The sequence below is a fragment of the Rhinatrema bivittatum genome, chromosome 8, assembly GCF_901001135.1.
Source record: "Rhinatrema bivittatum chromosome 8, aRhiBiv1.1, whole genome shotgun sequence".
Lineage (NCBI taxonomy): Eukaryota > Metazoa > Chordata > Amphibia > Gymnophiona > Rhinatrematidae > Rhinatrema > Rhinatrema bivittatum.
Window position 1 is genome coordinate 91,733,595 of NC_042622.1, and position 27,553 is coordinate 91,761,147.

General features: G+C 44.6%; 1 protein-coding gene across 3 annotated transcripts in view; it reads right to left on the bottom strand.

The window, feature by feature from the left end:
- Positions 1–5,056: 5,056 nt before the first annotated feature.
- The window catches only part of BRD3 (bromodomain containing 3), a 132,232-nt gene continuing 109,735 nt past the window's right edge, over positions 5,057–27,553 (bottom strand). For 2 of the 3 annotated variants that reach the window (XM_029611599.1, XM_029611598.1), the window contains 9 exons: positions 27,244–27,399; positions 26,650–26,861; positions 24,697–25,068; positions 22,360–22,488; positions 21,471–21,680; positions 12,708–12,943; positions 11,957–12,252; positions 10,967–11,095; positions 5,057–10,192 (listed from right to left, as the gene is read on the bottom strand). In XM_029611599.1, coding sequence (XP_029467459.1) covers positions 10,077–10,192; positions 10,967–11,095; positions 11,957–12,252; positions 12,708–12,943; positions 21,471–21,680; positions 22,360–22,488; positions 24,697–25,068; positions 26,650–26,861; positions 27,244–27,399 — 1,856 coding nt within the window. In that variant the 3' untranslated portion in view covers positions 5,057–10,076. The remainder of the gene's footprint in view (positions 10,193–10,966; positions 11,096–11,956; positions 12,253–12,707; positions 12,944–21,470; positions 21,681–22,359; positions 22,489–24,696; positions 25,069–26,649; positions 26,862–27,243; positions 27,400–27,553) is intronic. The other variant, XM_029611600.1, reaches the window with a different exon arrangement.

The window sequence follows — 27,553 nt, forward strand, 5'->3', positions numbered from 1 at the left end:
GTGACGGTCCAGGATTTTGAAGTGTAGATAGCGCTGATGTTCCTGATGAATCGGGTTGTGTAGGTAGGCCTCCGAAAGATCCAGGGATGTGAGGAACTCTCCCGGTTGTATCGCCCTTATTACAGAGCGTAGGGTTTCCATACGGAAGCGGGGAATCCTCAGGTGGCGGTTGACCGACTTGAGGTCCAGGATGGGCCTGAACATCCCCTCTTTCTTGGGGATGATAAAGTAAATGGAATAATGCCCAGTATTTATTTCTTGTGGAGGCACTGGTGTTATGGCCTCGAGGGCCAGTAGTCTGGTCAGTGTAGCTTCCACTGCCACCCTCTTGGAGAGGTCGTGGCAGGGGGATTCCACGAACTTGTCCAGAGGGGTTCGTAGGAAATCCAGGTAGTAACCCCTCTCGAATGATGGCTAAGACCCACTTGTCTGAAGTTATCTCAACCCATCTGTGGTAGAATAGGGCTAGTCTGCCCCCTATGGCTTCTTCCCTTGGACGGGTCGGCTGAATCTCATTGTGGGGTGCGGCTGGGGCCTGGACCTGAGCTGGATCCCCTCTTGTTATACTTGTTCCGAAAGGACTGGTTCCTGCCCGTAGAGCGGGGCACTTGATAGTTGCTTCTGTATGGGTTGAAGCGTTGTGAACCTCTGCCCCAGGAGGCCCGGGGAAAGGGTCGCTGGTTTCTTTTATTCCTGTCCTCCGGTAGGTGCGGCAATGGGGACTCGCCCCATTTGTTGGCCAGTTTCTCTAGTTCACTGCCGAACAGAAGGGATCCTTTGAAGGGCATCCTTGTGAGACGCGTTTTGGAAGATGCTTCGGCCGACCAGCTTCGGAGCCAGAGTTGTTTCCTGGCAGCCACAGCTGATGACACTCCTCTGGCCGCTGTGCGCACCAGATCGGAGGCGGTGTCCACAAGGAATTATACTGCTGGTTCCAAGGTCTCTCCAGGGGTGTTGCTCCTGGTCTGAGATAGGCAGGCACGTGTCACTATGGTGCAGCAGGCTGCTATTTGTAGACATAGCGGTGACGTCAAACGACTGTTTAAGGATGGATTCCAGACATTGGTCTTGAGCATCTTTGAGCGCTGCTCCTCCCTCCACTGGGATAGTAGTGCACTTCGAGACTGCGCAGACCATGGCATCCACTTTTGGGCATGTGAGAAGGTCTTTGGCTGCCGGGTCCAGGGGGTACATGGCTGCCATAGCTCGTCCCCCTTTGAATGTGGACTCTGGAGCACTCCATTCCAGGTCAATTAGCTGCTGGACAGCTTGTAAGAGAGGGAAATGGCGAGATGTCTGATGGAGTCCCTCTAGCAGGGGATTCGTCTTAGGCTCCCCCGAAGCACTTGCGCTCGGGATAGCGAGCTCCTTCAGGCTGTAGGTGACCAGGTCTGGGAGCTCGTCCTTGGTGAAGAAGCGTCTCATGGTTCGGTGAGGCTCTTTCCCCGGGGGGAGTTCCCCTTTTTCTAGGGGCTCTGCTTCCTCTTCAGAGATGTCCGTGTCCCCATAGGTGGGGCTTCTGGGCGGTAGAAACATTTGTCTAGGCCTAGCGTGGCCTGAAGGATAAAGGTCTTTTGGTGGAGACTGTGGCTGTTTAGCGGGAGGCTCCGTCTGCATGTGGACGAAGGTGTGTAGCCCTTTGAAGAATTCCACCCATAAGAGACGTTGGGTCCAAGATAAGGGGCGTTGAGTCCCTGGAGGGCCCCGTCTGAGGGGTGTCCCGCTGGAATTTGCTAGGTCTGGGGTACTCACGGAGGAGCTAGTGCTCGGTCTTGGGTGGAACTGGCCCTGGCCTGGATCTCCCAGGACCTCCTCGCACTGGGCGCACAGGGCGTTGGCCTCTTCGCTTTGTGCGGCTCTGATATGGCATGCTGGGCAGAGGCCTTGAGCTCCATTCCCGGTGGTGCCATGGCTATAGGCGCGTAAACCCTTATGTGCTCCGGCGCGTCTAAGATGTGCGTGCGGGTTGTGCGCGTAGATGTGCGTCTAAGTCGCAGATATGCGCTCAGCCCGATAGGCGCGCAATGCGCGTATATCTTATGCGAGCGGCCCTTGTGCGTATATTTTATGTGCATGTTCCTTGTGCGTGTAACTTTATGCGCACATGTATTTTGTGCGCCTAGCTGGCCTTGTGCGCCCGGATCGAGACGGTGGACAGAGCGGCAAATAGGGCCTATATGGCGATGGCTACCACGCGGGCAATATGGCGACCACCTCGGAGGACCCTTGAAACTAACCGGGGCCTGGCCCTGCTAGGGCGGATCAACCCGACCGGTGACCTGTGCGACTCTTCGAACCTCGGAGACTGGGGTCTATGCTGAAGATTTCTACCTTACCTTGTCTTCGGTGCTTCCTGGTTTCGTCCCGGGCGGTCTCCGGCTGCGGGGGGAGAGGGCAAATACCTTCACCACTGCGCTCGAGGGTGCACCCGCTGCCTCTCAGCCGCGCCCGAGATGGGGGGCTAGGTCCTTGCCGCGATTTGGCCACCGGACCGAGGCTCACCTCCGAGGGACCACGGAAATCACCTCGGGAATTCTCAACTGGGGGAGGGACCCGAGGGTATCACCGCAGAAAAGCGGGGCTCGTCTTCAGATAAGTTTTCTTCCAAATTTGGGTTTTCTCCGTTGAATTTTGTTCTAACGCTGTGAGAGCATGCAGATAGTCCCTATCTGCTATGGAGACGGAAAATACTGAAGAGTTGCACTTCCTGCGGGGGTATATGTACTAGGGTCTGACGTCAGATTGAAATCTGATCCGTCTCCAACTGCTATCAGGAGTACACTATACCCATTGGACCTGAGTCCATCTGCTACACGCTAGGAAACCTTACATTTGGATATAGTCATATGAAGACCTGGGAAAAGGGTTTTAATTATGAATTGACAGAGGACTGGAAATGGTAGCAAATCCTCTGCCTTGGGGAATAGTTATAAAGTCTTTTTGAATGGTATCTTGCATCTTATAAATTAAGCACAATTTTTCCAGCATGCTGGCATCAACGTGGAAATGTGGGTAACATGTTTCATGTATGATGGGATTATCCTAAAGTGGTGTCATATTGGAAAATGATTCTTAAATTGATAAATACTATTATCAGTGCTTGGGCATCTTAGCACCTGAAATTTTATGATGTGCTTCTTTGTCAAGCAGTTTAAATTTGTTTTCCAAGATATCCTAGCTGCCAGATGCAAGATTGTCCCTTTTCCAACTAGCTAAAATCTGCCTGGGTTAGATTCACTGATTCACCAGTTATGGGATGTATATTTAATGGGATAGTTAACAACAACGATAAGGGTTAGCTTATCTAAATTTTACACTATTTGGAAGCCTTTTGAAATTTGGTATAAGTTGAAACATTCATTATCTGCCTCTTTATAATTTGAATGGGTGCTCATCTTCTTGGTGTCCTTCTGGGATAACGTCTGCCTGAATGGATATGTTTCTTTTGGGGTGGGAATGGGTAGAATTACATACATTTATATTTGTATTGCAGAGTATGCTTGATTCAGGAGATGTTTTCTGCAAGTTTGATACACCTCTGTATTAATTTTGCTTTTTGTTAAAAATCTAATAACATTTAAATTAAAAAAAAAATAATAGCACTGCCACTTCCTAAATCCTGCTTCCACTCTGCCATCCAGCTTTCCTAGTGGACCATTAGTAAGCTTTGTTAAAAGCAGGCCCTCTTTGATAGGAAAGGTTGGCAACTCAGATGCGCCTGTTTCATTTCTGCTCAGTTTTCCTCTCCATTTCGCCTGTGTTTCCAGATCATGATTGGGATAACGTCGTTATCCCAGACTCTTCTGCCAGCCAGCACTCTATTAACGCTACCAGTCCATTATCATAGATGTTGCTAAATAAATGCAGTATTATAATTATTACTTCAGTACCATTTACCCTGTATTATGGCGCTATTTGATATATGTTGCTAAAAGTGAAAAAAGAATAATAAATAAAGGAGTGGAATATTACAAGTGTTCTGCTTTCAAAGCAGTGTAAAGTACTGGCATGACCTTAGGCAGTGAGAAAAAATGTTACACCCAATCAATGAATTACTCTTCCACCATGAGTTATATGGTCTAAATTGGTGTTTTAATGGTTTTACATTTAGACTAAACACAAGTCATGGTAAATGTAAACCTGTTCTCCCTAGGCTGTGTGTAATGCTTGCAAGGTCCATCACACAAGCAGTAATACTCAGCACTCTCTATCACGTTCATTTTTTCTTCTAAAGATTGTATTGAAATTTTCTAAGCTGATACGGCCATGTCAAAACCAGTGTCACTAACTACCATCCTATAACATTCAAACTCGCTGGTTCATACTATCAACATGAGCAGGTGGTAATTTGCACCCACTGCAAATATAGCTACTCGCAGGCGTTCAGAGGGATAGGGGCAGCAGCTTCAGCTACGACACCAGCTCGGTAAAACCCATTGCTATGTGCACCTATCAAAGATGGGACAGCATACAGCTACCTCGCCTCTCATTCACATCTCTCAGACCCATAATTATGTTCTTTTATTCTCAGTGCTTCATTATAACCAATTCCCTTTAAAAAGGATTGTGGCAGGAAAGCTGCATTGGGTTTTGAGAAGGGATTGTGAAGGAGGCAGAATGGGCACAATCTGTATTTACAGATTTAAATATATATATATATATATATATATATATAAATATATATATATATATATATATATATATGCACACACACATGCACACCAGTGTTTACATTTGCTGTTTATTATGAAAACAAAACAATAGCCCCAGATGAAGGGCCCATGATTACCAGGAACATCAAAGATTACTTTCTACCCTTATTTTTGTTTTAAATTTTGTCGAGGCCGGCATTTGCAATAAACAAGCTAAAACTACTTACATTTACTCATTTTCAATAACAGACATTTACAGGAATATACTATAAACAGCACTAAAAAGTTTTAAGAAAAGTTACAGTAAACTTGCATGCACATCATACAGAAAAGTAACAGTTTAAATATAAAAAAGAAAAAAAAAACCTGTATAGAAGGGTTATGTTCATCTCAGGGAACAGCACTGTGTGCACCAAATGCTGTGTGGTCTAGTTACTTTTTTTTTTTTTTTTTTTACAATGTTCAAGGTGACAGGAAATAGTCTTCTACATTTAAGTGCCTTTGTTATGTTTTTCATGGTTGCTGTTCACTGGCTTATGATATTCCTAAATCGGGCTTCTCAAAACATGTCCTGTGACCCCACGTCCAGATAAGGTTTCATGATATCCATCATGAATATGCATGAGATGTGTTTCTATACATTGGAGTTCCAGTATATGCAAATACATCTCATGCATATTCACTCTGGCTATCCTGCAAGCTTGGTTGAGGAGTTGTTGAGATAGTACTGGGAAGCCCTGGCTCAGATGTCTTTATATTATGCCTGGATCTGCTCTGCCTGCCCTTCTCCTCAGAAATTAGTGCTCTCCCTTTCCATGTGGTGAAACCACCCTTATCATCAGTTACCCTTTACTGTGCTGAAGCAAGGACTTCTGCAGGTTCAGCGATCAGATCACATGAGGTCACACAACAGCCCCAAACTATATTAAAAATGACAAGTGGCACTGCAAAGAGGAGACAATAGATGGACACAGGAGGAAAGGCTAAACCAAACCAGAAACCAGGACCTTTTGGGGTTAGCACAAAGGAGAGAAACATTTCTTATCACCTTAAAGATCTGAAAATACAGAAAAAAATGTATCGTACAATATACAGGCAAGATAATGCTGTCAATGCACTGGTTACTACTGAAATTCACAGCCTGCCCCACAGCCTCTTGGATAAAGGGAACGGTTTTATTGTATATTTTAAAAATCAGTCTCCTCAGAATTATAAAAACCAACATTCTCGGTGCCTTCCCAGCACCATCCTAGTATTAAAATGACTTTTTTGTTTAACAAATAAAAAATAAACCGAAACAGAATTTTCCTTGAAGAAACTAGTTTCTTGTGGTCTGGGGGGGGAGGACACCATGCCTTGGATTCTGTGTGCCTTTTTATTTTTTACAGTTCTGAATGGAAACCAGCCAGCAGCTGAAAACAGCCGAATGCCTCCCTCCCCCTTTCCCCTGCCACTGTGATGGTGACTGCTGGTCCTATGGGGAATAGGCCTGATGAGGGTGGGCATAGGGTAAACAAGATCCAGGCAAGTCCTCCTGCCCCTGCACACAGTGGAGAAAACAGCTTGGAGTCCTGATGGTCACGCTCTAGCTGGACTAGGAAAACGCAGCACATGCCAGAAACAAAAATACCAATCTGCTCATCAATACAAGGATTATATTAAAATAGAATCATTTAAAAAATAAACAATAACACTCTTAAATTATACACTCTCATGCAAGTTCTTAGGGAATAGACTGAGTTACACATGCTCTGTACTTTCTCAGGAAATAATAGGTATGGGTTTTTGTTTTTTAATGATAGATTATTAGGAAGGAAGCAAGTGGGGCATTGCAGAAGGGGCCCATGTTCCACTGTCAGTATTACACCATCCTTCCTCCTACCAAAACAGGTGATTATGAACTGCAGTAAGCCACGGCCACCTCAACTAGGCTTCTTACAACTGTGCAATGTTAGAACCACATAGGCACACAGAAATAAGAACTCCCACAAACTAGATTACTGCTCCACTCCCTTTACCTTTCCTAGCTCTCTTCTGAGTCCTCCACCTCTCATCCCAAAAAGCAACGTACAAGCAAGACTCCTGGAATAGAACCTATGGGGAGGGTTCAGAGGGCAGCTAGGGAAAAGAGAAAACCCAATTACCCCTCATTTAGGTAGTCTTTTCTTTTTTTTTTTTTTTAATTATATATAAGCTCAGCAGCATTAGAGAGCAGGAGAACTGCTTTACTCTAGTCGTAATGTTCTGCCTTTCAGCTGTGTTCAGCTGCAGCTTAACCTAAGATTCAAAATGCCTGGGCTAAAATAAAACAGTCTTTTTTTTTTTTTTTTCAGTCTGGTTTACAGCAAAAATATTTTCCTTTCAGATAAAACCACCTTGGAACAAAGCATGGAAAGGTTTCAAAAATCTGAGCCAATACTAAAATCAACTTCAAACATTTTAAAAAGGTAAATAAAATAGAAACACATTACGGGCATCAAAATAATGTTTTCTTCGAGAAAGATTAATTGTTTACTGGTGTAAAGGACAAAATCTATATCAGATTTGCATGGCTCTGAGTCACCGTGCTCCTAACCACCTTCCCCCTGTAATCTCAGTTATTGGCCTGCAAGCAAATACGCACCTACACCACATAGTGGGATAAAACAGCCATGGGGTCTCCAAGCAAGTAAAAGCCCAGCCCCCAGACCTCAAACATAATCAAGCTCCATTATGGAATTCTACAAGGCTCTGTTTGCCTTGCAAATCCTGTGAACTCCTCACACTGTGACTTTGGTGGAGGCTCAGATGCAAAAAGCCATCTCTCACAAATCGGTTATCAGCACCAAAATCCTAAAATAAAATGCTCCTAAAGTACCCTACAATAGTCTTAGCTTCTTATTTAAAATAAATAAAATACCTTCCCCTGTTCTGCTTTGTTTGGCATTTCTATTTAAAAAAAATAAAATCTGGGCTTAATTCCTAGAATGGGTTTTGGGGCTGTGAAGACTAGAATAAACTAGTCTGGTCCAAAAAAAATGAACTTGTCTTATATGGGAATCCTCTGGTTGCCTTAATCTATCCCCTAATATATTAAGCAGGTGTGTGGCAGCCCTTTGAAAAGAAAAACATAACATTTCGTTAAACTCTGTATATTATTTCTTTTCTTTCTTTACAATAAGTAAAAAAAAAAGAAAAAGAAAAATTCAATTTATTATACAATTGCTTTTAACCCTCATTGACAACATCCATTATGAAGAAATCTGCGGCTGTTGGGAGTTCCCTAAAATTGTTTTAAAAAGATCTGTGTAAATACAACAAAAAATATAATAAAAAAATTAGATATATTTATATGCATTGCAGCTGGAAGGAAGCCTAGATCTGTGAGTTTACAGACAACTGTACACAAACAAGAGAAAACAAAAGAAAAAAAATATATATATCTATCTCTGTATGAGTACACAAAGAAAGGTGTCAGCACCTACCTGATGGAGACGACCTTGTGCACTGCAGCACCAGTAGATACAATGTTAAAATAGGGTTTCAGGGAGGGATACCCTTCTTTTTTTTTTTTTTTTGTATTTTTTAAAACCTCTGCAAATTTTTTTAAAATTTTGCTTTAGCTGATTTATTCAATTAAATTCCCCCCTCCCCCTGAAAAACAACCAAAAAATAGTCTTATCATATGATGTTAATAAATAAAGTATTTATATATACATGAAATTGGGGACAACGATACTGGAATGTGTTACAATGAGGCAAGTTAAATGCCAGGTTGAACTGGTAATAGAAAAAAAAAAATCGCTGAACCTTACAAAATGCCGTTTGTTTCATTCTTTTTTTTTTTTCTCTTTTTCTTTTGAGGTAAAAGTTTTCAGCGCTTGGAACTCCGCACAACACAGTAGCGGGGTTTGTTCCTTATCAGGCAGTCACAGAGAAAAGTTCCAACATCTCTGTCTCTGGCCTCTGCTTGGCTGGTTTCTTTTTGTGTGTCTTTAAACTCCAGCGCCCTTTTCTTAATCCCAATACAAACCCTTCACTGATAAAAGCTACATTTGTAGAAATCTGCCATTCATATGTTTTCAAATAAAACAGGACAAAAGATAAAAGAACAGCACTGATATGTTTCACGCTGTAGCACTAAAGCAGCACTTCCATACAGCTGACTTAAAAATCAACTAGGCTTCTCCAATGGAATATAGCACTAGCAGACAGCCCTACACATCCTTCTTAGCTTAACAAGCTATTTTTTTTTTAAATTGAGGTTAAGGGATTTAACTCAGTCTGTTCCCTGATTCTCTATAGCCCCTCCGCTAAACCAGACCAGTTTTTGATCAGCTCCTGCAGTGTGTTGTGAGCTCTCTGTCGTCCCCCCTATTACAAACAAAACAGCCACCAATTTTGAAGTTATTTTTCCCCTCGGTAGGATGCATAGCACTGTGGTTGTTTTTTTTTTACTGGGAGGAAGTTTTAAACATAGCCAATACTGAAGTTGGCCATAACAAAGTGCTGGTTGAAAAACCTGTATCCATCCCATACTGTGCAATATTTTACAGGAACATATGGTATGCAAGAATTCTCAGCCCAGATTTCAGGTGAAAAAAGTAGTAGGCTCATTGCTTTTAGTTGCTCCCCTGCACCTAGAGAGCACCTATGTTTTTAAAGAATCAAAACTGACTGCAAACAAAGTGGGGCCCATCCTGCAGATCAACATTACACTTGTGGCACAAACTAATCAGATTCTGGCCAGTGTGATGCAGCTCATAATGTTCTTTTAAAGGTGTCTTCTTCTCAGGGATACAGAGGAGCAGCTTAATTAATGTAAAAATAAAGACTACTTGACAGTAAAAAAAACCCCTAAAATAAAATGTATAAAGGTATATTAACTATTTGCCATGCACTTTTGGAATATTACACAAAAGGTTCAGGTCCTGTTAGCTAAAGCTTATTAAAACCTGGGTCCTTAGCTAACCAAGTATGTGACTAGTTTAAAAGTTAGGATCTTTCCATGGAAAGACTATTATCAAATTCCAAAAAGGGACTAAGCAGGCCACACCAGGCATGAGAAAAGGATATTCTTTTTTTTTTTTTTTATCCAAGACACTTTTCACCTCCTGTTGCAGGGCTGTCCTTGTGTCAGGAGCTCATGCATCACTAAGGAAGGCTTGCATTTCGTTCCCCAATTTGGAGAAAATTGTTTAAAAACTCCGACAAAGTCCTTCATATAAGGTCTACAGACTCGGAGGCCTTGTGCATAGCTACATGCTAAGACCTAGGAAAGAAACTGGAAGAATTTCTTGTTTTAATAATACTGAATTAAAATAATGGGGCAGAAAGGAGAGAACTGCACACGGAGGGGACTGAAGGAGGACAGTGTATTAGCCTTAGAAGGAAACACTGCAGGGTAGTGCTGTGTGCCGTGTCCATTGTTAAGTGTCCAGAATTTTATTCAGAATCGCTACTGTCGGAGCTGGATCCACTGGAACTGCTGCTTCCAGACTCAGAGGAGCTGCTGCTGCTGAGGCGGGAGGGGCCGCCGGCGGGGGTCGAGCCGGACTTCTCTGCAGAGGTGAGAGACACAAGAGAGGGGAGTCACTGTCAGGGGCTGCAGTTTTACAACACAAGTCCAACAGAAGGTTTGGAGTTCAGAGGGGGTGACAAGCGCTACCCAAAAAACTTCCCAGACAGATGCAAAAACACCCTTATTCTCAACGGCGAGTTCTGCTCTAAACAGTGACTGGAAGAAGGCATTTTAAAATCAGAGCCACAAGCTTGGACAGAGTGCAGAAAAAAAAACCCTGAGTGCAAAAAACAAACAGGGAGTGCAACCTGAATGCCACTGCCCTGCGTCACACCCCTCTCGCAAAATGTATTTTGCTGCTAATTTGGTTCTGGAGCGGGAGGGAGAGGGAAAGTTTGACAGGTTCTCAACACCCCATCCTGACACCCCTCTATCCCCAAGCCTTGTTTGCTGGCGACTGGAACCCTGCAACTTGACAAAGCTTAGGTGGACTATCCTTGCTGCCCCTCCTTAGCTGTCCTCTCAGCTCCACTGCTTCCCGAGACCAAAACCAGGCAGATTATTTGCCTGGTTTTGTTATTTTTTAACAGCTGTTGAGGATTGCTTCTCTCTTGAGTGAAGCACCAGTGTAGAGTCTGAATTCATTAGGCCTCTCCGTTTCACCTGCACTCTCTTATTTTAACACCCAGAGAAAACCTTTCTCCACTAAAGTGTGCTCTGGCTGAAAAGGCTTCAGATGAATAGCAGCTAATATTCAGGTGAACACGGAGCTATATAAATGCTCAAAACTCAAGGAAAGGGCTTTGCAGCCTACCTTTTTTAGGAGGTTTCTTGTTGTTATTTAACTGCCCGCTGACATCTTGTAACCGTTTTTCTAATTCTTTCTTCTTTTCCTGAGCTAGCTCCTCTTTAGATTTTGCGGCTTGTTTTTTCCCACTCGCAGCTAGGAACAAACAAGCATACTGAGAATGCAAGTCAAGAATGAGATCACAGGCAGATATCTGTATCACCTCCGCCTCCCTAGGACAAGAAGTGCCATGCAGAACCAATAGAGCCTATTTTCCAGAACATGTGAATATATCTGGATTTCCCAACTGGCTGCTACATTCTGACTAAATAATGAGCATTAAAGATCGCCAAATATTAGCCAATCATATAAATTGGTTTCCTGAAATATTCTTTAATGCTGGATGGCTGAATGGAGCTATTTGCCATGTAGTAGCCAAATGCTAAATTCTGAGGCTTCTGTGGTTAATGTTATTTATTGTGCAATGGCCACAAGGGCAACAATGCTGCATCACCCTCTGCTGAGTCGGAGGATGTGCTGACATGCCCCTTGAAATGTCATTTGGGAATCAGCTACAGGTAACACACCCAATCCAAGATGAAATAGGCCTACTTGTCCCTGCCTGCCCTTATAGCATGTTTTCAAGTAGCAACCCTCTTCTGGAACTTCTTTCAAAACACAACAGCATGAATACCACGGACTATTTATTTTAAACAACACATTACCACCAATTTACTACTAGCTAGGGGCTGGAAACAACAAACTAAACAGTTTTCATAGCAAAAAAGAAAAAATTTAAAAAGTTATAGTTAAAGCAGAGCTGGAACAACCCAACAATAAGAATTTTGTCTTACCATCAAGTCTTGCTTTGCTCTCTCAGAGTCTGGACCGGGATGGTACAGACTGAGGGAGAGTGTTATTAAACTGTCTTCGGTGGCTTGGTTCAGGAGAACCATTTCTCACAGTTTGGAAAGGCTGAAGTGACAGGGAAGGGAAGGTTGGCACACGGTAACTTACAAAATGGTTTCCTCTGTTTCTTCTGTAAACATGATTTGACGTATCGCTCCAGTTCTCGTAACGTAGTGGGTTTTAAGGTCTCAAAATCTATCTCTATCTCATCGGGGTTGGAGTCCCTGAGGGAAGGCTCGCGTGACTGGATGATGTGCACCACCCTGCCCAGTTTTTCTCCTGGGAGCCGGTTGATGTCAAGGCTGAGCTGCCGCTTCTCATCGTAGGTCATTGGCAAGCCTTCCTCTTCCTCATCTGAGTCATAGGTGGGTGGAGCTGGCTGTTTGCTTCCTTTCTTGGGCTGCCTGAGTGGTGACAAACAAAACAAAGCTTAGCTCATTATCTTTACAAATAAACCTGCATAGTGTAAAGTTCTAAGAGTCCATGTGACAAGCAGCAATATCAATTAGTCCTATACAGTGTACCTATCCATAAACACAGAACTGTGACAGCAGAAAAAGACTATACCGCCTACCTAGTCTGCCCATATAAGCACTATCTACAGATGACAGCGTTATGGACTTAAAGTCTCACTGGTCATATCTGCATGTAGCTGTGAGCACCACAATGATCAGTGGCTCAGTGGACGATCACAGGTATCTCCCCTCTTCTGAATGGCACCCAACCTGCCAGGGAGCAGGCCCTGTTCACTCTGGACAGAATAAGAGGACCCCCCCTGCCCCAAGCTGACCAGCGTTTCAGACGTATGGAGAGGAGGACCTAGACAGAGTTGCCTGGTCTCAGCTCCTTCATTACACACCTGGCTGTCGTGGTGGTGCTGTTCGCTTTCTTGGCAGGTGCTTTCTTCTGCTGTGCTTGTTTAGGTGGGGGCACCGCCTTGACCTTTTTCTCCTCATCAGCTTTCACCTTGTTCTTCTCCTTCTCTTTGTCCTTGTCTTTCTTCTTCTTCTCCTTTTCCTTCTTTTCTTTTTTTTTCTTTGGCTTGTTGACGGGCGCCTGCGACAAGGCCGCTAACTGCTCGTGCACTGCTTTCAGCTGAGGGGTGGAGGGGAAAGGAGAGAAACAGCACACTCGGAGGTCAGTGCATCAACAGCGCTGTAGCACTATCACCAGGGGGAAAAAAAAGCAGGGACAAATATCGCACTGTAGACAGCTGGGACAGCATCACTGAAACAATTATTACTGGGCACAGAGCTGGGGCAACAACACCAGGAAGCAATCACCAGACAAGAGAGATGGGAGAGCGGCTACAGAACACTATCACCAGGCAGAGAGTCAGGACAGCAGCGCCACGCACACAATCTAAACAGTAGCGCAGGGGAAGCAGCACTGGATCACTGTACAGTACACTGAATACTGCGCTGGTCCTTCACATCACTAACTTCTTTCCAAATTAAGAAACTGGGAGGCAAAAATATCATTAAAAATATAAGCCTATTAATAAAACCATGCTATACACATCATCACAACTTGGCAATATTTTTATATCTGCAAAATTGTCTATCTTTACTTCAGAAGTGTCATAATACCCAACAGGGTTTTGGTATGTAATTAGGCTTCACAGATCATTAGTATCTCGCTCTAGATTTTCCAGTGTTTTGAAATTTTTCCAAGTTTATTTTATTTTGCTGTGTGTGTGTAAGTATCACCTTTTTGAGGCTGCTTTAAGTCTCAAGCCCTGGTTCTCTCCAACAGCCTTGTCAATTTTAACTATGTTTTCTATGATAAATAAATGTATTTCCTGAAGCCTCTTATTTGTCTTGTCTGTGTGCGAGACTAGACTGTAAGCTGCACAGTGCTGTGTATGACTGGTAGCACTATAGAAGTAGTAAGAGCCATTTATTTCAGTTTATTTCCCATCTAATCAAGAGCAGAGCTGCAGGAGATGGAGTTTATATGTGGGCACACTAAGTTGGATCCGAAACCCCACGAGGATACGTATACATAGTTTCGGCATTTAACTTGTTTTACGAAGTATTAATGAGATACTACAGTCTACTGTTCATCAGATTTTCTGAATATAATACATTAGGAATATAAGGAAAAAAAACATGACTACCAAAAACATATGCATGAAGCCAAACTATGGAGAAATTACTACTTACTTGATAATTTTGTTTTCCTTAGTATAGACAGATGGACTCAGGACCAATGGGTTATGTACCTCTGCCAGCAGATGAAGACTGAGCAAGCTGATGTCACAGTATATAGACTCCTTCAGTGACACCAGCCTGCCAGCATTCTCTTCAAAAGCAACTGTGAACAGACTAGCAAAAAACTCGATTAAAAACAGTCAAACATTACTGTACTCAACCAACAGGAAACACTGAACATGGGTAATAAATGAATGTACTCCAATCTAGGGTCTGGATGAACACTTACCAGTAAATTCCTCAAACACATTAGGAGGCCCATTAAACCAACCATGTGGCAGACAAGAGCAGGAAGCTGAGTCCAACTGTCTACACTAAGGGAAACAAAATTATCAGGTAAGTAGTAATTTCTTCTTTCCTAGCGTGTAGATAGATGGACTCAGGACCAGTGGGATGCACCCAAGTTACTCCCGACTAGGGTGGGAGGCTGCCCGCGGTCCCAGTCCACACTGCATGTGCAAAAGCTGCGTCCTCTCAGGCCTGCACATCCAGATGATAATAACTGGAAAAAGTGTGTAAGGATGACCACGTCACAGCTCGTCAAATGTCGACGGGAGACAACCATCTAACCTCCGCCCATGACCACTGCCTAAGCCCTAATGGAACGAGCCCTAAACTGAGTAGGCAATGGCTTTTTAACCTCCACATAAGTGGCCATGATTACCTCTTTAATCCAGCGAGCTATTGTAGCCTGCGAAGCTGGTTTGTCTTGTTTCCTTCCACCATGACGAACAAACAGGCAATCAATCTTTCGGAAAGTTTTAGAAACCTCCAGATATTGCACATGTCTCTTGACATCCAAAGGATGCAACAGGTGTCTCTTTTCCCTTATCCAGTGACAGTAAGGAAATGGACTGATTCAAGTGAAAATCCGAGACCACTTTAGGCAAGAAAGAGGAAACCAGCTGTATTGTTCCAGGAACCCCCTGAAGAAATGGCTCCCAGCAAGACAAGGCCTGCAGCTCAGACATTCGGCGCACAGAACATATCGCTACCAGAAACACTGTTTTCAAGATCAATAGCCGCAAGGAAGGGCTCCACGGTGGTCGAAACATAAGACCCACCAAGAAATCCAACACCAGATTAAGACTCCACAAGGGAACCGGTAACCGCAAGGGAGGACGAAATGATTCACTCCCTTCAAGAAACAAACCACATCAGGATGAGATGATAAAGGGTCACCGACTTGGCCTCTGAAACAGGCAAGAGCCACTACCTGTACGTTCAAGGAATTAAGGCCAACCCCTTTTTTAATCCATCCTGCAAAAATTCCAAAATGACCAGGATCTTCATTGAACGAGGAAGAACCCCTTGAACCTCACCAAGCCTCAAAGCACTCACCAAACCCGCACATAGGTTAAGGAAGTGGAGAACCTCCAAACACATAGCAAGATAGCAATCACCGCAGAAGAATAACCATGCTACAACAAGTGAGCCCTTTCAAATCGAGTCAGATCTTCGTGAAGAACAGGCCCCTTCTGCAACAGATTCTTGTGTGGCAGAAGATGAAGAAGAGTTTCTACCACGAATCTTCACAGATCAGCAGACCATGGTCTTCTGGGCCAATCCGGTGCCACCAGGAGCACCATCCCACTGTGGCCTTCAATCCTGCGAACTATTCTGCCCAACAGGGACCACAGGGGAAAAGCATACAGCAGCTTGTCTTCCAGCCAGATTTGTACGAGAGCATCGATACCCAAGGACTTTGAATCTCTCCTGTGACTGAAGAAGAGATGAACCTTCGCATTGCGAGGAGTCGCCAATATGTCTAGGAACAGAAAGCCCCAGTGAACCACTATCAGCTGAAATGTTTGTCCAACACCACCCATTTTCCTGGGTCCAGACTCTCCCAGCTGAAAAAGTCTGCTCTTACGTGAGAGGCCAAGATCACCTGGGGATGCCCTTCCGCATAGGAGGCTTGTTAATAAAATGAGAAGCTTGGAAGTGAGCACCAAGGTGGTGGCCTGGATTACAAACTGGTTGATGGACTGAAGACAGCATGTGGTGGTAAATGGAACCTACTCTGATGAGAGAGCAGTGTTAAGTGGAGTGCCACAAGGATCGGTGTTGGGACCGATCCAGTTCAATATCTTTGTGAGCGACATTGCAGAAGGGATAGAAGATAAAGTTTGTCTATTTATGGATGATACTAAGATCTGCAACAGAGTGGATACACAGGAGGGAGCAGAGAGAATGAAATGCGATTTAAGGAAGCTTGAACAGTGGTCAAAGATATGGCAGCTGGGATTCAATGCCAAGAAGTGTAGAGTCATGCATCTAGGGTGCGGTAATCCAAAAGAGTTATATGTGTTGGGGGGGTGAAGGGCTGTTGTGCATGGAGTAAGACAGGGACCTTGGGGTGATAGTGTCTAGTGATCTGAATACGGCAAAGCAATGTGATAAGGCGATAGCTAAAGCCAGAAGAATGCTGGGCTGCATAGACAGAGGAATAACTAGTAAAAAAAAAAAAAAAAGGGAGGTGATAATCCCCTTGTAACGGTCCTTGCTGAGGCCTCACCTGGAGTACTGTGTTCAGTTCTAGAGACCGTATCTCAGAAGGGACAGAGACAGGATGGAGGCGGTCAAGAGAAGGGTGCCCAAAATGGTGGGTGGTCTCCATCAAATGACTTATGAGGAAAGGTTGAAGGACCTAAATATGTATACCCTGGAGGAGAGGAGGTGCAGGGGAGATATGATACAGACCTTCAGATACCTGAGAGGTTTTAATGATGCACAATCAACAAACCTTTTCTGTGGGAAAGAAATCAGTAGAACTAGGGGTCACAAATTAAAACTCCAGGGAGGAAGACTCAGAACCAAAATCAGGAAATATTTCTTCATGGAGAGGGTAGTGGATGCCTGGAATGCCCTTCTGGAGGAGAAGGTGAAGACAAAAATTGTGAAAGATTTCAAAGGGTCATGAGATAAACACTGTGGATCCCTAAAGGCTAGAGGATAGAAATGAAGAAATGAGTGCATGGGAATAACTTGCTAGTGTGGCGGTTACTACCCTTAACCAATAAACCTTCATATTGTTGATGCAATGCCATCATTGCTCTCTGCTTCAACAGCAGGGGGGAAAGAGGAAAGGGGGAATTAGATTCAGATAGCAAGCAAAAAAGATATTGAATCTGGCAGTCTGGGAAAAAAAATAAACATAGGGGTAACTTGCTGATGCGGCTGTTACTATCCTTAACCAATAAGTCTGGAACTCTTGATGCAACTCTAACATTGCTCTCTGCTTCTACGGCAGAGGTTAACAGGAAATTGGACTCAAACAGCAAGCAACAAGGGCCCTGACTAAAGGTCTGGGTAACTGATAAGTATGGGGGTGACTTGTATGGCACGGCAGAAACTTCCATGAGCTTACTGGGCAGACTGGATGGACTGTTGGTTCTTTTCTGCCATCATTTCTTTGTTTCTATGATTTTGAATCTCTCCTGCGACTGAAGAAGCGATGAACCTTCGCATTGCAAGAAGTCACCAACAGGGCTAGGAATGGAAGGCCCCAGAGATCCACTATCAGCTGAAACGCCTTGCACAACAACACCCATTCTCCCTGGTCTAGATTCTCTTGACTGAGAACATCTGCTCTTATGTTGTCTTTTCCTGCAATGTGAGAGGCTGAGATCACTTGGAGACGCCCTTCTTCCCATTCTATAAGTTGGCCTATTTCCAGCGGCACTTGCTGGCTTCTTGGTTCCTCCCTGCCGATTTGATGTAAGCCACTGCTGTTGCATTTTTCGATGTTATTCAGACCGCTTGACCCTTTTAGTCTGTCGCTAAACTGCAAGCACGCCAACCGAACTGCCCTGGCTTCCAGACGATTGATGCTCCAGAGAGACTCTTCTGTGTTCCAGCACCTTTGCGCCATTAGTTCCTGACAGAGCGCTCCCCACTACTGCAGGTGAGAGCAGATTTCCATCATCAAGTGGAGCCGAACTGAACAGTCCTGTGACTGTGGGCTCTAACGAGACAGCAGGGAGTGCTGAAGATGACACATATGTGCTCTTGCCCACAGCACCACTTCCAGGGTTGTCACCATCAAAATGAGTATCTGAAGATAGGACCACACTGTCGGACATATAGTGTTCACAAAAAAAATCTGCAACATCAAGTTCTGAATCCGAGCTTCTGGCAGGAAAACCTTGCCCTACCTCGTGTTGAACCGAACATCCAGGTACTCCAACAACTGAGAAGACTGAAGACTGCTCTTGGCTAGGTTCACTACCCAACCAAGCTGCTGCAACAAGAAAACCACCTTGCAGGTCACTAGGCAGCTCCCTTCCAGAGACCTGGCTCAAATCAGATAGGTGTCCAAATATGGGTGTACTAGGATCCCATCCTTTCTCAACTCTGCTGCCACCACCACTATAACCTTGGAAACAGTTCTGGGAGCAGTGACTAGACCAAAAGGCATCTCCCGAAATTGATAATAGTGCCCCTGCACTGCGAAACGCAGAAAACATTGGTGCTCCAACGGGATGGGAATATGGAGGTAGGCCTTGGACAGATCCAGAGAGGTCAGATATTCCCCTGACTGCACAGCCATTATCACCAAGCAGAAAGTTTCCATGCGAAAACAAGTCACCCACAAATGATGGTTGATTCCTTTGAGATCCAGGATGGGACAAAAGGAGCCCTCCTTCTTGGGCACAACAAAAATTAATGGAATATCGCCCCATACTTTCCTGAGACGTAGGTACTAGAACCACAGCCCTCAGACTGAGGATCCTTGACAGAGTAGATACCACTGCCTGCTTCTTCTGCGGGGAGTGGCAAGAAGACACCATGAACACATCCTGAGAAACACTGCAAAATTCCAACACATATCCTCCTTGCATCACCCTCCAGGACCCACTGATCCGATGTGATTTCAACCCACCTCTGATAAAAGAGAGAGACGTCCCCCTATCGTTTGTCTCTGGGGGTGGGTCAGCAAACCTTCATGGTGAGGCACGGAGGATCTGTCACCCGAGCCTGTGCCTCTTTTGGGTTGTCTGGGATGAAAGGACTGAGACCTGCTGAAAGGCCAAGTCCTCTGAAAGGTCGACCCTCTGTAGGGATGAAACCGCTTAGAACCCCTAAGACGACCCGTCATACCAAAGGGGCACTGCAACTGCTTCTTATCCTCTGGCAACCGAGTTACTGGGGGTTCACCACACTTACTGGGCAGTTTCTCCAACTCGCTCCCAAACCAGAGGGAACCTTTAAAGGGCAACTTCGTAAGATTAGCTTTGGAGTCGTGTCGGCCAACCAATTACGCAGCCATAATTGACGTCTGGCCACTATTAGCAAAGCCAGTCCCCTAGCCAAGGTATGGACCAAATCACAGCCTGCATCTGCTAAAAAGGCGCCAGCGGGTTCCATAACTGCTCTGGAGTTCACCCCAGAATCAATAACCTCCTAAGAGAGAAGCAGACAAACTAGACAGCAGGTAGCTATCTGCAATGTCATGACCTCTGCTTCAAATGCTTGTTTGAGAATGGCCTCAATTCTCCTATCATGCACATCCTTCAAGGCCGCTTCTCCCACCATGGGAATAGTCATCCACTTAGAGATGGCACATACAAGTGCATCCACTTTCGGAAAATGCAAATGCTCTCTCACCGCAGGATCCAGGGAGTACAGGCCTTCCAGTGTCTGACCCCCTTTGAAATTTGCCTCCGGAGTGTCCCATTCAAGATCAATCAATTCTTGAATGGCTTCCATAACAGGGAAAAAACAAGAGGCTTTATGCAAAGACACCAAAATGGGATTCTTCTTTGGTTCCGACATAGAATCTGCCCCCAGGTACTCCCAGCATCTTCAAGTTCTGGGAAATCAGGGCCGGCAGTTCATCTCTATGAAACAACCACAACACCGTCCGTTATGGTTCCAGTCCCAGAGGAATTTCCCCATCTTCCAGGGAGTCAGGATCTGCCTCATCATCAGTGCCATCCGGGGTTCCTGTCGGGAATACTTGCAGCTAACAGAAGCGTGCTTCGGCGCTTAAACATAGGACTGGAAGAGGGAGGGGCCTCCGGCTGAGAATCTAACCTGACAAGATTGGTCGAAGCAGAGGACTGCGCCTGAAGAAAGGATTGCAATCCTTGAAAAAACTCTACTCAAGAAAAGGCAGAAGGATCCAGGCCAAAACTAGAAGGTACTGGAGCGGGACCCACTGAGCTGTCATCTCCTATGGAGGAACCAGTCAAGGGAGTTCCAAGGACCGGCATACCTCCAGACAAATCCTTAGCCAGACCCTCATCAGGCTAGGAAGAACCAGGCTTAGTAAAATCAGAGGAAGATAATGCTCCATGTGCCTCTAAGCAGCGCTGACACATGTTAGAGGGCACTCCAGGCTGAGATGCCCAAATATATCAGGCAACACAGAGAGAAAGGCGCTTAGGTTTCTTGTTTATCGGCACCATTAGTTCATCAGTTGACTGAGAATGTGCTTCCAGCTGGCGTGCGCTGAAAAATTTAAAGTGCAGAAATTTTATGCACTCAAAAATTAGGCACCCTAAGAGTAAGTGCCGCAAAAAACAAATGCGCAAACAGTGCACACCACCAATATGCTTAAAAAATGTGCGCACATGAAGTGTGCCCAAAATTGAGCGCACAATTCGCATGCAGAGTCTGACTCACTGCGCACACCAACGTTCCTGTAGAGGGCAGCTAAACATGCACAGAAGCACGCGACAATGCTGCTGCGGTCTACCACGTGGCACGCAGGAAAAAGCCTAACAGCCGGGCCTAGCCCATCTGGGTTGCTCAACCTGCCAGGCTGCCCACTTCCCTTAACTCCCACAGGAGCAGGAACGAATGTTGGAACGGCACGCCGAGCACGGAGACCAAAGGAAGTCCTATAAAATACACTGTCTCTGACTTTTTTTGTTTTTTTTTTGTTAAACTTACCTAAGCTCAGCCCTTCCTGGCTGAGTACAGAGACTATTTCTGGCTGCAGGAGGAGAGGGTATATACAGTCACCGCTGAGCTCAGCTTCCTGCACCCTCTGCCTTTAAGCTGTATAATCAGCTAAGTCCACGTAGAAGGAAAACCAGATACCGGACCAAGGCACACATCTAAGGGACCACAGAAATCACCTCAGAAATTCACAACTGGGGGAGGGATCATCTGGTATCACAGCAGGAGAGTGGTGCTTTAATTCTTCTAAAATCTGAAGCAATCCCCATAGGGAGATGCACGTCCACTATCTGCTGGAGATGGAGAATACTGGCAGGCTGATGTCGCTGCAGGACTACATATAATGTGACGTCAGTTTGTTCCGTCTCCCATCTGCTGGCAGAGGTGCATAACCCACTGGTCCTGAGTCCATCTGTCTACACGCTAGGAAAGTGTACACCTGAAACACATACAAGGATCGAATTGAATACATTTACTCTGCGATATGTTTCAACATTTACCTGGTGCCGCGTTCTCACCTGCTCCTGCAGCTCCGCCAGCCTGGTCGCACGCTCTTCCTCAGAATCTGAGCTGTCTGACTCTGAAGAGCTCTCTTCACTGCTGTGGCTGCTCTCGGTGCTTTTACTAACGACTGGCGCCGTAGGGGGAGGGGGAGGCTGCGGCTCTACCGGCTCATCCGGCATCTTAGCAAACCTCATTTCAAAGACATCCTGCAGAAAGGGCAATGGTGTGTAAATGCATGTCTAAGGCTAGTATTCTACTGCAATCAAATTGGCACGGTGTGTTCAGTTTTACATTCTCGCAACCTATGGGATAATTAACTACCACATTCCCTTGCTGACCATCTTTTAGGTATTGGTGAATAACTGAGTTACTTGGTCCTCTCCTGACTAGTCAGATAATTCTCAGGTTCCCAAATTATGGGTCATAGAATAAAGTCCCACTGTGATCACTCAACCAGGAAAATCCAGTGGAAAGGACAGGAAAGCAAGCCAGCAGGATGAAAACTGTGTGAAACACACAGAATCGCAATTGCACAATTAAAGTGGTGAAAAAAAAAAAATCACCATGCAATTAAAAGTTTGAAGGCACTATGGCAAGTCCCAGGGTTTTGCTATAACTTTTCCTGAATGGAAAAGTTTGGGAACCTGTGCCCTAGAATTCATTATTCATAGGAGGGGCCACATATCAAAATTGTATTCTCTGGACAAAGCAGAAATAATCTTACTGATTGAGTTGGCATTTTCTGCATCTACCAGTACGGGTGTTTCATATTCTGGCCAATGCAGCACCCAGTGTTCGATGCCTTAGAACATTACTCACTGATGGTTTAATCACTTTTATTTAAAAGAGATGGACCTGGAAGGTAAGACTTGAAAACAGACTTACCTGAAGTTTCCTGGCCATTGCCACCACCTCATGGTCAGGAGGATTGTACTTGTAACAGTTGGAAAACATTAACCGGATGTCTGCAGCAAAACTCTGTGCATCTTGGTATTCACGGCTATCCATTTTTTTCTGAAAACAAAGAGCGGACCTTCTTACTTATTAGATTCCTCAAACAATGTCATAGGCCAGTGCCTGTAAAATGACAAGCATTGTAGAATACGGTGATCAACGGAGAGCTGTGAAACACAAGACTCTCCCATATGTGTCACTTACTCACTGCACTTCTGACAGAAGACAGTATCTGTATGTTGTATTCTATTTCCTTCTACAGCAGATTTTAGTGTTGCAAACATTTGCACCCTGAATTGGTTACATTTGATCTCCAAGTAGGTGCAATGATCTTTGGGTTACAGTTCCTAAGATATGAGCTAAATAAACCCAAATTCCAAGTTCCTGTGAAACTGTGGCAATGCTGATACTAGGTTATGACAATCTGGAATACAACAGCTGGTAAAAGATTATTATGAGGCAGAACTTCTGTCAAACAAAAAAATAAATCAGCAACAGGCCAAAAAAAAAAAAGATTAAAAATGGTAAAAGCAAATATAGAAAAGGTCTATGATACTGTATCTTTCTTTTCCCTACAATATTTGTTCTATTTATCTTCTCCTATATGGCCAGTCTTGTCTCTCTCACATCAGGCAGTCATTGTGCATTTGTCTCCAGGATTTCTCCATTTTTATTCCATACAATGGCCAAGACCTGCAGCAACCTCTTGAGGACATGGATGGGATGCAGCTTTCCTGAAGCTACTTTTAGTGCTGCTCCTTAAGCACTTATCAGGGGCTGTCCTGGTGGCAAGTTATTGGTTCTGCCTCCCCTACAGGGACAATAATTGAATATGATCACTTTTTAAAGTCTGTTGCTCCTCAAGTCCCAAATTTTCCCAAGGACTTGAGATCACCATTGCATGATGTTTTTAGCACGCACATACACAGCCACACACACACAAAAGAATGTCAAAGCCATAGAATTTTTCAGTTATGCTAGCACAATGCTTCTCGACTGGGAAGCATTCACACCTGCTGACCTTCTCCAAGGATGAGCCACAATACTGAATACAGATTTTGTAAGTCAAATAAATCCACTCCCCAACCCCAAAATAAATCCCAGGGCTCATTTTTCATAAGGCTCTAGTTTCAAGATGGCATGAGTAGAGGGCAGAAGATAGGAACTGGCTAAACAGGACAGCAACGTTAGACTTAAAAGGCTGTTGCAGGTTTTGCTGCACAGAGAGTAACTGCTTTCTCACTTGTTCTGTCACCGTTCCATTAGGACTTGAATCTTACAGGACTGCAAAAGGAAGCCGAGCCATTTTAAATCCCAAGCCCTTCAGGAGGGAGCACTGAAAGCAAGACAGATGCTTTCTCCTGACCATACACATGGACTGTTAAGTAACAACATGTCAAGGAAATAGAAATCATAACACAAACATTTGACAAAGCAAAAAAAAAATCTAAATACCACAAAATAATTTTAACAAAAGTGGGAAATATTTTGAGTCTCGATTTGATACTTGCTAGCAGTTTGATTGGGTCATAAGTATGTTCAATCTGAATTAAGTTTTAAATGACATGGTGTGTAATTGTATTAAGTCACACAATAGTACATCACAAGGCAGAACCCACTTCAGCGATGCCGTGAGATTTTAAGCACAAAGCATTTGGTTACCTAAAAACTTCGTGTCAATTTATATAGTATCGAAGGGAAGAGCTCGAATAATGTTTCATCATTCTGATGTGGAAATTGCAAAGAGAAGAGACAGAGGGCGGCAAGCAAGCCCTCCTCTTACAATAAGAGGGTCTCCTGGTGCCGTATCGACAAAGACTGCGCAAAACCCTATTGGATGAATCTTCTGTCTGTAATCCCCTATGACGGTCCCCACAATGTTAATCACACATGAAACCCTCTGATATGAACAAGGTAGTTTCATGCAAAGGATGAAGAAGATATTTGATTGACTGGTTGCCACAATCTACGAAAAACACACTTAGGAGAGTGGAGGTGCACTGAGGCCACCCTACTGGCACAGTGGTGGCAGGTGGAAGGCAGGCATCAGAAATGTGGCAACTGTTTCCCTATAGGACAGGGGCAGGCTCACCAGCGTGAACTTTGTATATGTGTGTATATATATATATACACACACACACACACATATATATATATATATATATATATATATATATATATATATATATATATATATATATATATATATATGACACCTGAGCAGCAGCCCCGGCTGAAAGAGAAAAGGAGTGTATGACACGGACATACTTTGACAGTACTGAGATCCATGGGATGCTTGATAATATCATGATAATCATGCAGTTCCAATGCCTCGGCATCCACAGGCTTGTAAAAGGGCCAAGCATAGGCGGCGTGTTTCTTGGACAGCATCTCCTTCAGAATGCTGTCACAGTACTTAAGGTGCTCGGTAAGTTTGCCCTTTTTGCCCGCATGCTGGGGAACCTCCCCATCTTCCAGGTCTTTCTTTGGTGGTTTGATGGGGCGCCCGCCACTCTCTCTCCGGCCCACGACCTTTGCTTGTTTGGGCTCCAATAGGGGGATGGGCGATTCACTGCGGCTGGCAGTGATAGCGGACGTAGTGGGCGTGGTTGTGTCTGCTTTCCGCTTCACTCCTTTTTTCTGGAAGGACAAGGGAAGATGAAATGAGGGCAGGAAAGGTTCACTGTACATATGCCAGCCATATACAGTCTAAGCTTTCTGTAACAGCCACAGCTCATACAACTGGCATGAAAATAAGATCGCTATATACAGTTAAACCTTTCTCTGAACATGCCTGACTCAGTCAGCATGGATACAAAGTTCTGAAACACAGCAGTATGTCACTATAACATTCCTGGTTTATACTGAAACTACAGAATATAGAAACGAATACTATTTTCCTGCACAAACCCTTGTATTCCTGGATTAGTTATTCCAAATTCAGTTCTAAATTAGTTAATTTGGCTTCACTTCCTGTTCTAGTCACACTGGGGAATGACTCCAAGATTAAATATGAATTTCTTTCCATTTAATGTTTACACTTAGCACTATATTTAATGTATCACCTCCAGTATTAAGCACCCCTGGAATAACCAATTCAGATGTAGAACTATTAGATGATGTCGGCAGATATGGACCACTGGGTCTGCCCAGTGGTACTTGTCCACTTTACTGTCACAGGTCTAACTCCAGGCCATGAAGGTCCCTTTGAATCTCTCCCAATGTACCTGAACTGACATTGTTTTGGCTCCTCTAAACTCTGCTTCCTTTCAGTGAAAGGAAGTGCTTCCTTTCTGTTCTTTTCAGTGAAAAAATATTTTCTCACATTCCTTTTGAGTGCTCCTTCCTTGAAAGTCACGTGATGACCCCCTCATCCTTGAGTTTTTCAGCCTATGGGAAACACAACCCTCTAATGTCTTACTGAGGATGGCTGGATATTTGGATGTTGGCTCTGTATCTCGCAACTACCCGGGAGGAGGCTTTGGCGGATGGGCATTCCCCTGTGTATAACCCCCACCCCCACCCCATCTAATCCAGGCATTACAGCAGCAATCCTAAGCCAGTTACCACAGACTGCAGCTCCCTCCAAAACCTGGAAAGCACCTTCAGCCTGGCCAGTAGATGTTCCTATAGAACAACAGCTGAGACTCCATCTCCTCAGCATCCCCAGGGAACAGAAGACATGACTCAGGAATCAAATCCACTGGGTCTGCCCGGTTTCTGCAGGCTTTCAAGGTAAGGCTTATAGGGCCAGCCATGCACCCATGCTGACAGCCTTTCTTTGAACTTTCTCCACCTTATCAATATCATTTTCTAGATGTTGTCTCCAGAATGGCCCATACAAGGTAAGGGTTTCTATGGAGGCATTACTACTTTTCTCTTTCTACTACTAATACCTCTTTTAATGCTTCTAAGTACACTGTTAGTTTCCCAACTGCTTTATCATGCTGGAGTCATCAGAGATGAGTAAATTTGCTCCGGACTCACTATTCTGTGTGGTCACACAAAGAGCAGTGACTCTGGAGCAAACATGTATTCAACTACCAGGTTAAAGACAAGTGTGAAAACAGTACATATATATATATATATATACATACATACACACACACAGTCACAGCCCCACTATAACACTGCTGACTCAAATTCAAGAATGGATAACTGGAGAAAGGAATCCCCTTGTAAAGCATCTCCCTGTGAGGAGGGAGCAGCCACTTTCTTTACCTTGACGACGGGTGGCGTTGGGGGTACCACAGGTATGACTGGAGGGGTGGCGGCGGGAGGCAGGGGTGGAGGAGCCACTGCAGGCGTGATGTTCGCAGTTATCGTTGGCACAGGGGTTGCAGCAATGACAGGGGTTTGGGAGACGGCTGGAGGAACGCTCTGAAAGGGAGCTGGCGGGGACACCGACGACACGGCTGCTGCCTGCTGTGCTCCTGCGCTCAAAAAAAAAACCAAAAGGTTGAGATTGGTTAGCAAGATGGCAACTGCCTAGGATGCAATGTGCAGCAAAGTAGGCTGTTCTGTGATCCCTGGGTACTGTCACCTCCGTGTATATTATTGCCAAGTAAGTAAGAAGGGTGTAAAACAATCACGGTGTGAAAAGGAGACCAAACTACTCTGTCCCATTCCATCAACTCAGTTTACTGGTTTAAGAATCCCATTCTATGTTAACAAAATCTGGGCCTTGCAGAATCCCTGACCAAGCAGATGACTCTCTGAAGATGTGTGGCCCTGGTAATATGTGCTCTCTTGCTCTTTTCTTGTCCATGCTTCTCTCCCAGTTAAATATCATTTGGTGAGATAATACTCAGGAACCTTTGTAACGCTCCCTGCGCCTCTCTGCTGCTGCTTCTGCTCGTCTTCCGCTGGTGCGCTCTGAAACAGGTGGTTTTGGGGGGGGAGGAGGCGGCGGCGGTGGCGGCGGCGGCGGTGGCGGCGGCGGCGGCACTTTCTCAACAGGTGGTGCTGGTTCTGGAAAATAAAACAAAAACAAAATGTAGAATACATTGAGAAAGAGGTATGCAATACAGCATTTTTGTATAATACAACACTGGCAGGTTCAGCATATAGAAACTAAATGGGTCAACAGGTACCAGGTGTAGCACATACTATTTCTACCTCCTCT